Below are 12,111 nucleotides of genomic sequence, written 5' to 3'. Positions count from 1 at the left end.
GAGGGGGCAATTGTGGACTAAAATCCAAGCCACATTTTATTTACCAAGCCCAACCCAAAGGCTTTGTTGGTTTCTCTTCCAGTCTTCATTTCATGTCTTGGGCTATAACGTGGTAACCCTCTGGATTAGCAGCCAGGGGCGATGGGTAGGTGGGGTGTATAGAACGCCAAACCTCTGGATTTATAGTCTTCCCAAAGCTTGTGCTGCTGAGGGGAATGTGGCTGCAGGCTAGGGGCAGTGAGAACACTTTGCTAGAACTTGAGAGGCTGGGGCATTCGTCCCGTCCCCTCTGGCCACCCTGCTCTGTAACCTCCATGGTTCTTCCACTTCTCACCCTCCTGCACTTCACTGTTTAATGCAATATGGCTGAGGGGGTGAGGTGCGAGACCAGGCAGGGAAAGGAGTCAGGGAACCTGGAGTCTCATCCTGGCTCTGAGGACACAAGGACCAACGAGGCAGATGAAGAACTAAGGTGGTGAGACATGTGGGCGTAAGTGTGACAGATATATAGGCGATGAGGTCACCGTGAGACCTCAGCCAGTCTTCTACCTCACTGAGCCTGTTTCCTCCCATGTATCATGGGGTTAATAATAAACCCTGTCCTTGCCCTGCAGGGGGTTATGGTGGGGAACACCGAGGCTCTGTGTGTGGCTGTAAATGAGTACTAGTGTGAGTGGGGCAGAGGTGGACGAGACAATGGCCCAGGGCCTTTGTCAGTGCCCGGGCTCCATTTCTGGCCTTGTCCCTCACACAGCTGTTGTGACTTCAGAAGTCACTCCCCTGCGCAGGCCTCAGTTTCCTCATCTACAGACAAGGGGCTGGGCCAGACAGTGGGAGGGCCTGTAAAACTCCCTGCTGGCGTCTGCATAGGCTGGATAAGTCTCCCAGTGCAGGCGCTGATTCACTGGCAGGCACAGTGATGAACTGAGTGCCTGCCCTCTAGGCTGGATGCTGTGTCAGGTACTGGTGCCAAGACCCAGCCCCTCACCTGGGAAGACAGACATGCCACCAGACGATCTCAGAACATGGTGGCAAAGCTGACACTTTTGATTGCAAGAAAGGCTGTCTCTGACTTAGCAGAGATTTTCCTGTCAGGCTTTAGCAGGAAGGGTACATGTAGGCTGGCTGGGTCTTGAGGGATGTGTAGGAGTTCCTTACTTCAAACAGTGGGTTTCCCACAGGTCGTAGGGATAGTGCATTAGGGGGTCTAGGGCCTTGCTCGAGGGCACTAGCCTCCCACTAGGCTGAAACTCAATGGAAGAGACCAGAATACCAGCTCAAGGGCCCAAGGGCTGCCATCTGGACCTGGACTGAGGCCCAGACGTAGACTACTTCCTTTCTCAGTGCCTCTAGTCAGCCTGGAAGGTGGGGGCAGCTTCCTCAGAGTGGGATGTACCTGGGGAGGACAATCCAGCCCTTAATGGGACCAGTCTACCCAGAAGCCCTCACTGGATGGATTTGGAGAAACCTTGGTCAGGAGCTCTTTCTCCTGTGTTACTTCACTGGTGGTTCCAGATTGTCCCCTGTGTCTGAGGACCTCCTTGGAGTCATCAGAGGCAGCCTTGCTGTGTGATCGTGGTGAGACACTTAACCTCTCTGGGACTGGCTTTTCCATTTCTCTGAAAGAGGGGCTGGACTAGATCAGAGGTTCCAAATGGGTTTGAAAGGAGTTGTGTTCTTTGGAGCTACTTTAGAGGCCTGAGAAGAAAAGGATAAAGGGGAAATCCAAGGAAAAGCTTAAGGGGCTGAGGCCTTGAAACACCTGCACACTTCAACCAAAGCAGCTCTGGTTTTAGGAGTTAAATATATTCAAAGGTAGGATGGTGTGGTGGTCTTGCACTTGGCTCAGATGTCCTGGATTTAAATCCCAGCTTTGCCCCTTACCAGGAAGAACTTGGGCAGATTGCTTCACCTCTCTGAGCCTTGGTTACCTCACCTTTAAAATGAGACACACAGCAGAACGCCTTCCTCGGGTAACTGCAGGGATTAAATGAGATAACAGACAAAGTGCTCGGAACAGGGCCTGGCATATAACAAGTATTAAATAAACATGAACGGATCATTGAGATTCCTCATTGAGTTCATCTGAAAGAGAGTTAGGCTGCAAAAATCAAAGTTTGAAAACCACTGGATGGGACGATCTTCAGGTTTCTTCTTGCTCCAACTTCAGAACCACACCATGCCCACTCCTCTGAGACACCTTGTAATAGTCAGGGTTCTCCAGAGAGACAGAACTCACAGGACGTGTGGGTGGGTGGATGGATGGATGGATAGATATTTATTATACAGAACTGGCTCATGCAATTGTGGAGGCTTGGCAAGTCCAACATCTGCAGGGTAGGCCGTTAGGCTAGGGACCCAGGGAAGAGTTGCTATTCGAGTCCAAAACCAGTCTGCTAACAGAATTTCCTCTTGCTTGGAGAGATCAGCCATTTGTTGTATATAGGCCTTCAACTGATTGGATGAGGCCCACCCACATTCTGGAAGGTAATGGCTTTACTCAATGTCTGTTGATTTAAATGTTAATCTTACCCCCACCCCCCAAAAAATACCCCTTCACAGAAACATCTAGGATAATGCTGAACAAATATCAGGTACGATGGCCTAGCCAAATTGACACATGATATAAACTATTACACACCTCCAGGATAGCATGAAGATGGGTAGGGCAGGGCAGGGCTGTGAGGCGCTTGGGCAGGTGGGCAGCTGGGGAAGGAGCTGAGGTGGGCCGGGAGTGTGGGCCTTTAGCTCTGGGCTCAGGTGCACACCGAGGCTCTGTGCTCATTTTCTGACCCAAGGCCAGGAGGAAAAGGCCATTTAGATCCCAACAATGTCAGCTTCCTGTGTTCCCGAGAGGCAGGAAGCCACTCCAGGACAGAGTATACGAAGTCTAGTGAGGCAGAAGCTGGCCAAGGGCTGGGGTTGTGGGTGGAGTTCTGTGCCCATCAGGTAACTCTCCCCACAATGGGGTTTCCCGTGCCCTCTCAGGCCACCTGCTGTGCGCTGCCTGGGGGCAAGTGTTGACACCCATGGGTGGTGATGGGTCTCCCAGGGCTCCGTGGAGCTTTGGCTTGACAGGGTCACTCCCTAGGGGGCTTCATCTTGCAGGGCCACTGTCTTGAGAGGCCACCACCTTCCTTCGGAACTGGGGGAGGCCACCGTCCACTCAGGTGGGGTTGATCCTGAGATGTGTTAAGGGATGCCAGGAGGGGGAGGTTGGGCTCTCACAGCTGGAAGAGTGCGGGGAGACCATCTGTTCCAGGGGCTGGAACGCAAGGGCCTTCAGGGGTAGTGCTGGCAAATGAGTGCGAGACAGCAGGGCGTGGTGGGGACCCATGCTGCTCTGTCAAAGGCATTCCAACTAAGAAGAAGTCTTTGTGTTTTAAACATTGAGCCAGCTGATGAAGACAAGGATGCAGGTGAAGGTGCCAGTTGACTGCCTTATTTTCTGAGCTGGAGTCCGAGGCCCAGAGACGGAGAGTGACTTGCTTCAGGTCACACAGCTATGTGTAGCAGTCAGGCCTGGAGCCCAGGTCTCCTGACTCAGAGACGGGGGCTCTTCTGTGTAATAACAATGCCGGCAACGAACATGATGAAGATGCTGCTGCTAATAGCATCTTATAGAAAGCAGGCTCTGGGCCAACCACACATATTAACTCATTTAATTCTCACAACAACCCTGTGAGGTAGATGCTATTAGGACCCCCATTGTCTAGATGTGGAAATGAAGGCTCAGAGTGTTTGAGTAACTTGCCCCAGATCACAGAGCTAGGGCGTGACCTACGTCTGAGCTGAGAGCCAGTATATATGCAGCCAGTAGGTAAGTGGGCAGATGGAGAGCAGGACCAGTGATGGATGGATGAAGGATTAGTGAGCTCCCTTAGTCTCCTCACCCCCTTATCAGGCTTGAGCATAAGCAGTGTTTGTACTGAAGCACTCGGGGAGCACTGACCATGGTCCTTACTTGCCCTCTCCCAGCAGGGGCTGGAGCAGAATGAACAGGGGGGCTCTTCCACCCTCCTTGATATCTATCCCATTATCCTACAATGTCAGCCCTGGTCTCAGGGGATTAGCCTGGAGAGAATCCTTCCAGTTTGAAATTTACTGCATGTTTATTGAGTCTCACCTGTACGTCAGACCCTGAGCTAGGGGGAGGGGCAGGATTCCAAGCTGTAGAGTTGAACAGGATCTCCCTTCCTTAGAGCAGCAGTTGGATGTGAGAGAGAACAAATCATAAAGGATTACTTAGTCCTCTGAGGTGTCAAGAGCTTTCCAAGGGGTGTGAACAGTGGGATATGGGAGCACAGAGGGGGGAGGGACCATCTTTGAATGCCTGACTACCCAGAGAGGGGACCTTTTGAACAGGGCCTTGAAGGATGTTTATGAGTCTGCTTTTTGCAGACTTAAAGTTCTTCTGGGGAACTTGGTATGGCAGGAACAGATCTCTCTGGGACAGCAGCCAGAGATGGAGGCAAGACCAGGCCACACAAGTCCAGGTAAATATGCTGAGGAGCTGGACAGAGGCTTCTAAGCTGGTGACATGATCAGTTTACACTTGAGAATGGTCTGTAATTCTGTGGATCGAAGAGAGGCAGGCTGGAGGAAAGATAATTGGTCTGAACTGGTACAGTGGTGGGCTGGGGAGGAAGGTTGAGATTCAACAGCCTCTTTGGAGTTACTTTCTGGGCCATGATGACAAATTTCTTGGCAGGGTGAGGACAGGGAAGAAGAAGTTACAGAAAGGGGCACGCGGGTACCCAGGGAGCAAGGAAGGACTCAGGAGATGGCCTCTGTTCTCAGTTCCCGGCATCACCTTTTGTCTGCTTGCTTTCTGAGGGAACCTGTGCTCTGGTTTCTGCATTAGTTATCTGTAGCTGTGTAATAAATGACCCCAAAGCTTAGCAGTTTAAAATGAATACAAAATTATGACCTCACAAGTTTCTTGGAGTCAGGGATTCATGAGTGACCTACCTGGGTGGTTTGGACCCTGGGTGTCGCATAAAGTTGCAGTCAAGACGTGAGCTGGGGTGCAGACACCTGAGGGCCTGACTGGGGCTGGGGAATTCACTTCTATGGGATGCTGTCATATGCCGAATTCACTTCTACGGGATGCTGTCATATGTCATATGCCGGTTGGCCCTGGCTGGTGGCAGGAGACCTCTGCTGTCCACCACATGGCCCTCTCCACGTGGCTGCTTGAGTGTCCTCATGACATAACTGGCTTCCTCCAGAGTGAGTGATCCAGGAGACCAAGGCTGAAGCCACAGGGACAACCTCTGATGACAACCTCAGAAGTCACACATCATCATTTCTCCACTATCTGAATGGGTACACAAACCAGCCCTATTCATCATGGGAGGGGACTACAGATGCGTGTGCATACCAGGAGGCGAGAAACACTGGGGCCACTCTGGAGGCTGGCTGCCATAGTTTCCCTTTCTGTAACATATGTGCATGTGCCATTGATCTGGGAAGTGAGAAGCCAGCAGGTTGGCAGGACCAAGTTTCCAACTGCAGCAGGAGGATGCACATTGGAGCAGGAAATGCTGCCCACCCTGGGAGAAGCCCTGAGGAAGGTGACTAAGATGTAAAGGCACCATCCCTAGAGGGGCCTGGGGGACTGAGGACAGCAGCTCCTCCTCCTCCTCCTCTTCCTCCTCCTCCTCCTCCTCCTCCTTCTCCTCTTCCTCCTCTCTCCCCTCCCCCTCCTCCTCCTCCTCCTCCTCATATATATTTTTATTAATTTCAGAGAGAGAGGGAGAGAGAATCATTGACCGGCTGCCTCCTGCATGCCCCACACTGGGGATTGAGCCTGCAACCCGGGCATGTGCATTGACTGGGAATTGAACCGTGACCTTCCGGTTCATAGGTCAATGCTTAATCACTGAGCCACACCAGCCAGGTCTGAAGGTGTAAAAATCTGTCCTCCAGGGCTTGGCCACACCTGCCACTTGAGTTCAGTTTACTGAGCTTCTGTCTTCTGGCCGGGGGCCAGGGGAAGGTCTTTCCTCACTCCCCACTTTCCAGGACAAGTTCTGCATTCCAGCACACAGGGAGCACTCGGCCCATTGTACTGCAATTGCCCAATGATTTCTCCATCTGCCCTCCATTCAAGGGCACTTGTTGAGTGTCTGCCCACTGTGTGACAGGCAGGGCTGCCCTGTATGGTCACGTAGGCCATTCAATGCCAAAGGCATCTACCCAAGAGAGCTCTTGGAATCAGCCCATGCTTTGCTCACCAAGCCATGAACCCAGGTACAAGGCTGGGTCCCAATGAAGAATAAGCACCTTCTTGCTATTCCCACAAGGACACTATACTCAGCTGTGTATCCATACAGCTGGTCAACCCAGAGGGTGGGACTTTTTCTCATTTAAACAAAGATGCTGTTTAGTGCTGTGGGCCTAGAGCAGACACTGTTCTAGGTACTGGGATACGGTGTGAGTGAGATAGGCCTGCCTCTGCCCTCATGAGTCTAGTGTGGTGAGATACACTATACATACGTGAACGGAAATTACCCAAATGACTTCAGATTGTGAGCTGTGCCAAGAAACAAATGATTAGGGTGCTGCTGATAAAGAGTAATGGGGAAGCCTACTGTAATTTGGGTAGGGGCTTCCAGAAATAGAAGAAGGATTTGGCTTGGTGAACAATGGAGAGCTGGACTGAGGGAGAGCATTCCAGGCAGCTAGAACGGCAAGTACGAAGGCCCTGAGGTAGGCGAGAGCTTAGTGCACTGGAACTGTCAGAAGGACGCTGGAGGGAGACGGAGGCCTGGCTCCCCCTGTGCTCCTTGTGGCTAAACTGGGGTTGAGCGGCCCAGAGTGGACACTTAGGGATGCCTCTGTGGTTTACTATAAGATGTTCGGGGGAAGGGTTGTGGCTCAGGAAAAAAGTGCGCTGTGTGTGGTGGCAGGCATGATTCAGTGGGGGTGCACATGAACTCAGGGCAGCTCTTCAGTCAGGTCCAACTAGGCCAACATCTAAGCCTCTACTGAGTGCCAGGCTGTGTGTAGTGTGCGTGCGCATTAGAGAGAGATCCTTGAAGGAGCCCATATCCTAGGAAGAAAGGTGGTGGCGGGAGGTGTGTCCTCTGTGATAATATCTATGAGAAGGTGGGGGACAGTGAGTGAGACCTCCAGAGGAGGGCCCAGACTTATTCTGGAAGGCCTGGGGTTTGATTAGAGGGGGATGGGGAAGGTTCCTCTGGCTGGAGGCAGTGGTGGGTGGGGGACCAGCCTGGCTGGGAGAGTCCAAGCTCAGGCCACAAGGCCTGAGGCTCTCAATTCCACATTCCAGGGCCAGAAAAGAAGGCGTAGAGGGTGGGGCTGCTGCTGTCAGAATGGAAACACCTTCTGGAGGGGAGCTGCCACCTGGGGCAGTGGGGGTGGGGGAGAGAGAAAGAAACTGAAAAGCTGGCCAGATGGGCATGACTTGACTTGGGTGGCCAGGGCGGCTATGTCCTGACGTGGCCGGGGTGGAGAAGTCTCTGAGCTGGGCTGGCTGGTGGGGTCAGGAAAGCCTTGCTCAGCACTGGTTGAGTCATATGCCTGAGCTGGGGCCAGGACTAGGCTCTGAGAGAACATGGTCCCAGGGTAGGGCCCAGGGCCAAGGTCACATCCCAGTCTCCATCCACTGTGCCTCCCAGCTCTTCCCCACCCCCACACTCTCAGACAAACCAGAAGCCTTAGTTTGGGGAGCCCTAGAACCTCTGTGGGTAGCTCTGGGCCTTCATCTGTGCCTCAGTCTCTCCTTCTGCGTACTGCTGAAAATCAGGTTGGAGAGGCCTGGACAGCTGGCTGTAGCCAGGGACTGTGGCTGTCCAGGATTTGGAGTTAGGGCAGCTCTCCTGCCTTCCCCTCTCCAGTGTCCCCAACCCACCTGCCTCAGCAGGTACTGGGCAGCCGGTAAGGCCAAGTCAGTACAGAAGCTCAGCTCAGGACTCTGCACCCCATCTGTGGGACCTGGTGGGAGGGGACCACGAAGCCCCTGCTTGGAGGGCCCTGGGGGTGGGGTGGGCAGGGCTGGGACATTCCAGGCTGAGGGAACCCCTTAGGAAATTTGATTCCAGCTTCTGGTAGTAGGAGGGAGGAGCAAATCCTGTGTGTGTGTGTGTTTCAAGTCATGCTGTGTGAGCATCTGTCCACATGTCTGTCCGACTGCTGCACTCTGAGGGTCTGCTATGAAATTGTGTGTGTGTTGGTCACACTCCCTCTCCCCCCGACTCCAGTCAGAGGTTTCTCATTGGGTACTGCGTGTGCATGTGTGAGGCTATATGTATGTGTATGGCTATGTGTGCCTGTATGGCTGAGTGCATGGGTGTAGTATGGGTGTATGTGGTTATGAGTGAGTGTGTATGGTTGTGAATGTGTATGTATATGTGCATGGGCCCTCTTCTGCACCATGAATTGGGTCTATGTGACTCTCTGGGGGTGAGTGAGTGTGAGGGTGGTTCCGGGTGCCGGCTGCCTGCTGGGTGTGTGTAAGGGGAGAAGGCCCCCCTTATTCCTTGGCGCGGGTCCTGCCTGAGAACGGGCCACCTCTGGCCCTAGCCAGGATCCAGCAGGGGACTAGGTCCCCTCCCCTCCCCCTGCTCCTCCTATCTTCCCACGCCCGCTGGAGGGGCCCTGGCCCTGGGCTAGGCTCTGCCCAGCCCTCGGGTCCGCAGCCCCGGCGTTCCCGCCCCGCAGGCCCCGGGGAGCTGCGGCCGCCGCCCCCGCCGCCCCCTCCTCCCTGCGCCCCTCCTTCCCTCCTTCCCTTCCGAGCGCGATTGCAGGCGGGGTGGGAGGAGATTTCGCCGGAGTTTCCATTTCATACCTCGCGGCTAAACTTTCTTTCTGTGTCTCGCCCTCTTGCAGTCTGCAGCTTCTCCTGTCATCGGAAATGCCAGGCTAAGGTAAGGGGCCGCGGGCCCCCGCGGGGGCTCAGCGACTGACGGGCTCGGGTCCCCGGACTGGAGACGGGGCTCCGGTGGGGCGGGCGGTGCTGGGGGCGTCCCTTCCTCCTCTCTTTGTTTATGCAAAGCTTGGGGCAGGAGCGGGTTCAGGTCAAGGTGAAGGCGACGGCCTGGGGGAGGGGGCAGGGGGGCGAGTTGGATCTGGGTGGGGGGCGCGGCTCCATTCTCTCGCTACTGGAGGTTGCTGGTGGGGACTGAGCTCCGGGAGAGGGGCCTTTGGCGGTATTTCTCCTAGTTCGCTGGGAGGGTGGGGGCGTCGAGGGGGAGGGGATGCATTTCAATTCTGCTTTGGCGCAGAGCCCTGGTAGGTCTGATTCGGCAGCTTAGAAAAACTCGGGAGGGGGTCGCAATCACCAGACCTGGCGTGCAAAAGGGATAGGTAGGGGAAGTGGGGACGAGGTGGGAAAGGGTTGGGAAAAGGTCGCAATGTTCCTGGAACCTCCTGAAGCACCATCCTACTCTCTTCATTGACCAGGTCCCACTTAGGTCCTCAGTTTCCCCATCAGTGTTCTCTGGCTGATCTTGGTGGGAGAGGAAAACTGAGACAAGAAGACCAGAGGAATTGGTGGGTCCTGGGTGGCCGGGCTGGCTGGACCCCTGCTGCCACCTCTCAGGCCAGGACAGAGGAGTGATGGAGCAGCTGGTGGTGGCTTCTTGGAGTAATTTCCTTCCCAAATAATCCATCCCAATCCATCTGCTCTCGGGAGGTGGAGATGTTTGGCCTTAACCTTTCAGATGCAGTCAATCTTTGCACTTTCCCTCGTAGTGCTTTTCTCTCCCTTCTTATTAGCTGGGTGACTTTGGGCAAGTCATGTAACCTCCCTGAGCCTGTTTCATCCTCAAAGATACAGGAATAAGAAAAGGTTATTATGAGGATGAGACGGGATAATGTGTGTGAAGTGCCCAGCACAGTGCCTGACACATGGTAGGCGCTCAGAAACATAGCAGTGGATTATTATCAATTGGTAGCTCTGAGGGCCAAGTGTTACCATGGAGAAGGGTGCTGATGGAGCAGGGAGTCTGCGCGGGAACCCACTTCCTCCTGTGGGACCTTGCTCAAGCAAAGCACACAGCCTTGCTGGGGCGTCTCCCCACCTCTACACTCCAGGTTGGAGTGTTCTCCTAGCAGAGGTGCAAAGGGTCTGGCTCACAGGGGGCACATCTGTACAGTTTCTGCCCCTCCCTTGTCTTCCGCCTTTCTGATTCCCTCAGCTTTTGCTTCCTATGGTGGGGATTGAGTTACTGCTTCTCTCTCCATACCCCTCCTTGTTCTCTTCATCCAGAGCCGAGATTTTCCACTCTTCATCCCAGAACCTTCCGACTTTTCCCCAGTCGACCTCCTCCCTACCGCCCTTCCTGCACTTGTTTCTCTTTATTATTATTATTTGTTATTTTTTACTAAAAGAGGAAGGGAAAGGGATAGAGAGATAGAAATATCGATTAGAGAGAGTCATTGATTGGCTACCTCCCTCACACCCCCTATTGGGGATAGAGCCTACAACCCGGGCATGTGCTCTGACCGGGGATCGAACCGGAGATGTCCTAGTTCCTTGGTCGGCAAACTGCGGCTCGCGAGCCACCTGCGGCTTTTTGGCCCCTTGAGTGTGGCTCTTCCACAAAATACCATGGCCTGGGCGAGTCTATTTTGAAGAAGTGGCGTTAGAAGAAGTTTAAGTTTAAAAAATTTGGCTCTCAAAAGAAATTTCAATCATTGTACTGTTGATATTTGGCTCTGTTGACTAACGAGTTTGCCGACCACCGTCCTAGTTCATGGGTCGATGCTCAACCACTGAGCCACACCAGCTGGGCAACACTTGTTTCTCTAACTAACATCTTGTACAGTGCCTTGACCTTAGAAAGCACTTCAATGCATTATCTGATTTCATTCTTTTAATTCCATCAGAGCATATAACAGGCCAAAAGATCCATAGGAAACAGAGGCACCCAAAGGTTGAATGACTTTCCCAAGGCATCGCAGTGTCATTCCTCAGTCATATCTGTCCCGGGGCCTTGCGCTTTCTTCTAATTACCCCTTCTTGCCTACCAGCAGACATTTCTTTTTGATCCTCACCTGTCCCTCCCCCTTAGCCTCCCATCTCTTGCAGCAGTGGATACAGTTAGAGAGGATAAGGGGATGAATATACTGCCAGTGAAGGGTCTGAATAGGGCCAATGGGGGGCCCAGAGACCCGGAGAGGTGTGACAGAGTTAGCCTCTTGTTGCACAGTCACCTCCTGTTGGAGACAGAGGGGTGCTACAGGTGACTTCTGGGTGGGGGTGTGGCCTGCCTAGCAATTCTGGCACATGCTGGGGGCTCAGGATACACCAGGCTCAGCAACACTGCTCTGCCCAGCCAAGGCCAACCAGAGGAGCGAGGTGGACTGGCAGGGCAGTGGCTGGACAGACAGATGGGGTTTGTTATAGGATTTTCCTCTACAGCAAAGGGAACCCACTGGTGCTGTGAGCCCCACCCAGCTGGCAAGTCTCCCCATAAACCACAGCTCTTACTACTGGCCTGCCTTTTCCTCTTGCTGAGAAGGGTGATGTGAGCCTCCGAGCACACAGCAGAGCTCTGTCCTCTGGGTTTTATAACCATGTGGAGGTCCTCTCATCCATTCCCCTACCTGAGACAGGACTCAGTAAGCAAATGTTTACGGAGCTCTTTTTGTGTGCCAGACACTGTTGTAGGTGAACAAGACAGATAAGGCCTTTGCCCTCGTGGGACTGACATTCTAATAGGGGAGACAGGCAGTAAATAGGCAAACAAATCCCATAAGGAATGAGTTAGAGCAGTGGGTTAGAGAGGGCTTAGGCTTAGGTGGCCCAGGAAAACTCAGAGGAAGTATTGCGCAAGATGGGACCCAACTGATGTTACATGATGATCTGAGAGATGAAAAGAGCAAGTGCAAAGGCCCTGAGGTGAGATGGGCTTGTCAGGCTTGAAAGAAGATGTGTGGTGATTAGTGAGCCCTGGAGGGGTTTTGAGTGTGAGTGACATGATCTGAAGATCTCCACTTTAAGGGGGTCACTCTGGCCTTGAGCAGTCACTGGGAGATGGGCCAAGAGGCCACTGATGTTGCCCAGGTGAGAGAAGCTGGTGGCTTAGTGCATGGTGCTCATAGGAAAGACTGTGAGAAGAGACAGGTCTGGGATGCGTT

At 53.4% G+C, this 12,111-nt stretch overlaps 1 protein-coding gene across 4 annotated transcripts in view; it reads left to right on the top strand.

Annotated features, from left to right (window-relative positions):
- TNS1 (tensin 1) overlaps positions 1 to 12,111 on the top strand; it is a 218,472-nt gene that overhangs the window by 44,985 nt on the left and 161,376 nt on the right. For all 4 annotated transcript variants that reach the window (XM_079782334.1, XM_079782331.1, XM_079782332.1 and 1 more), the window contains exon 3: positions 8,857 to 8,894. In XM_079782334.1, the coding sequence (XP_079638460.1) occupies positions 8,857 to 8,894 (38 nt within the window). The remainder of the gene's footprint in view (positions 1 to 8,856; positions 8,895 to 12,111) is intronic.

Source organism: Cnephaeus nilssonii, assembly GCF_951640355.1.
Source record: "Cnephaeus nilssonii genome assembly, chromosome: 10".
NCBI classification, from domain to species: domain Eukaryota; kingdom Metazoa; phylum Chordata; class Mammalia; order Chiroptera; family Vespertilionidae; genus Cnephaeus; species Cnephaeus nilssonii.
This window is presented reverse-complemented; position numbering and strand designations above follow the sequence as displayed.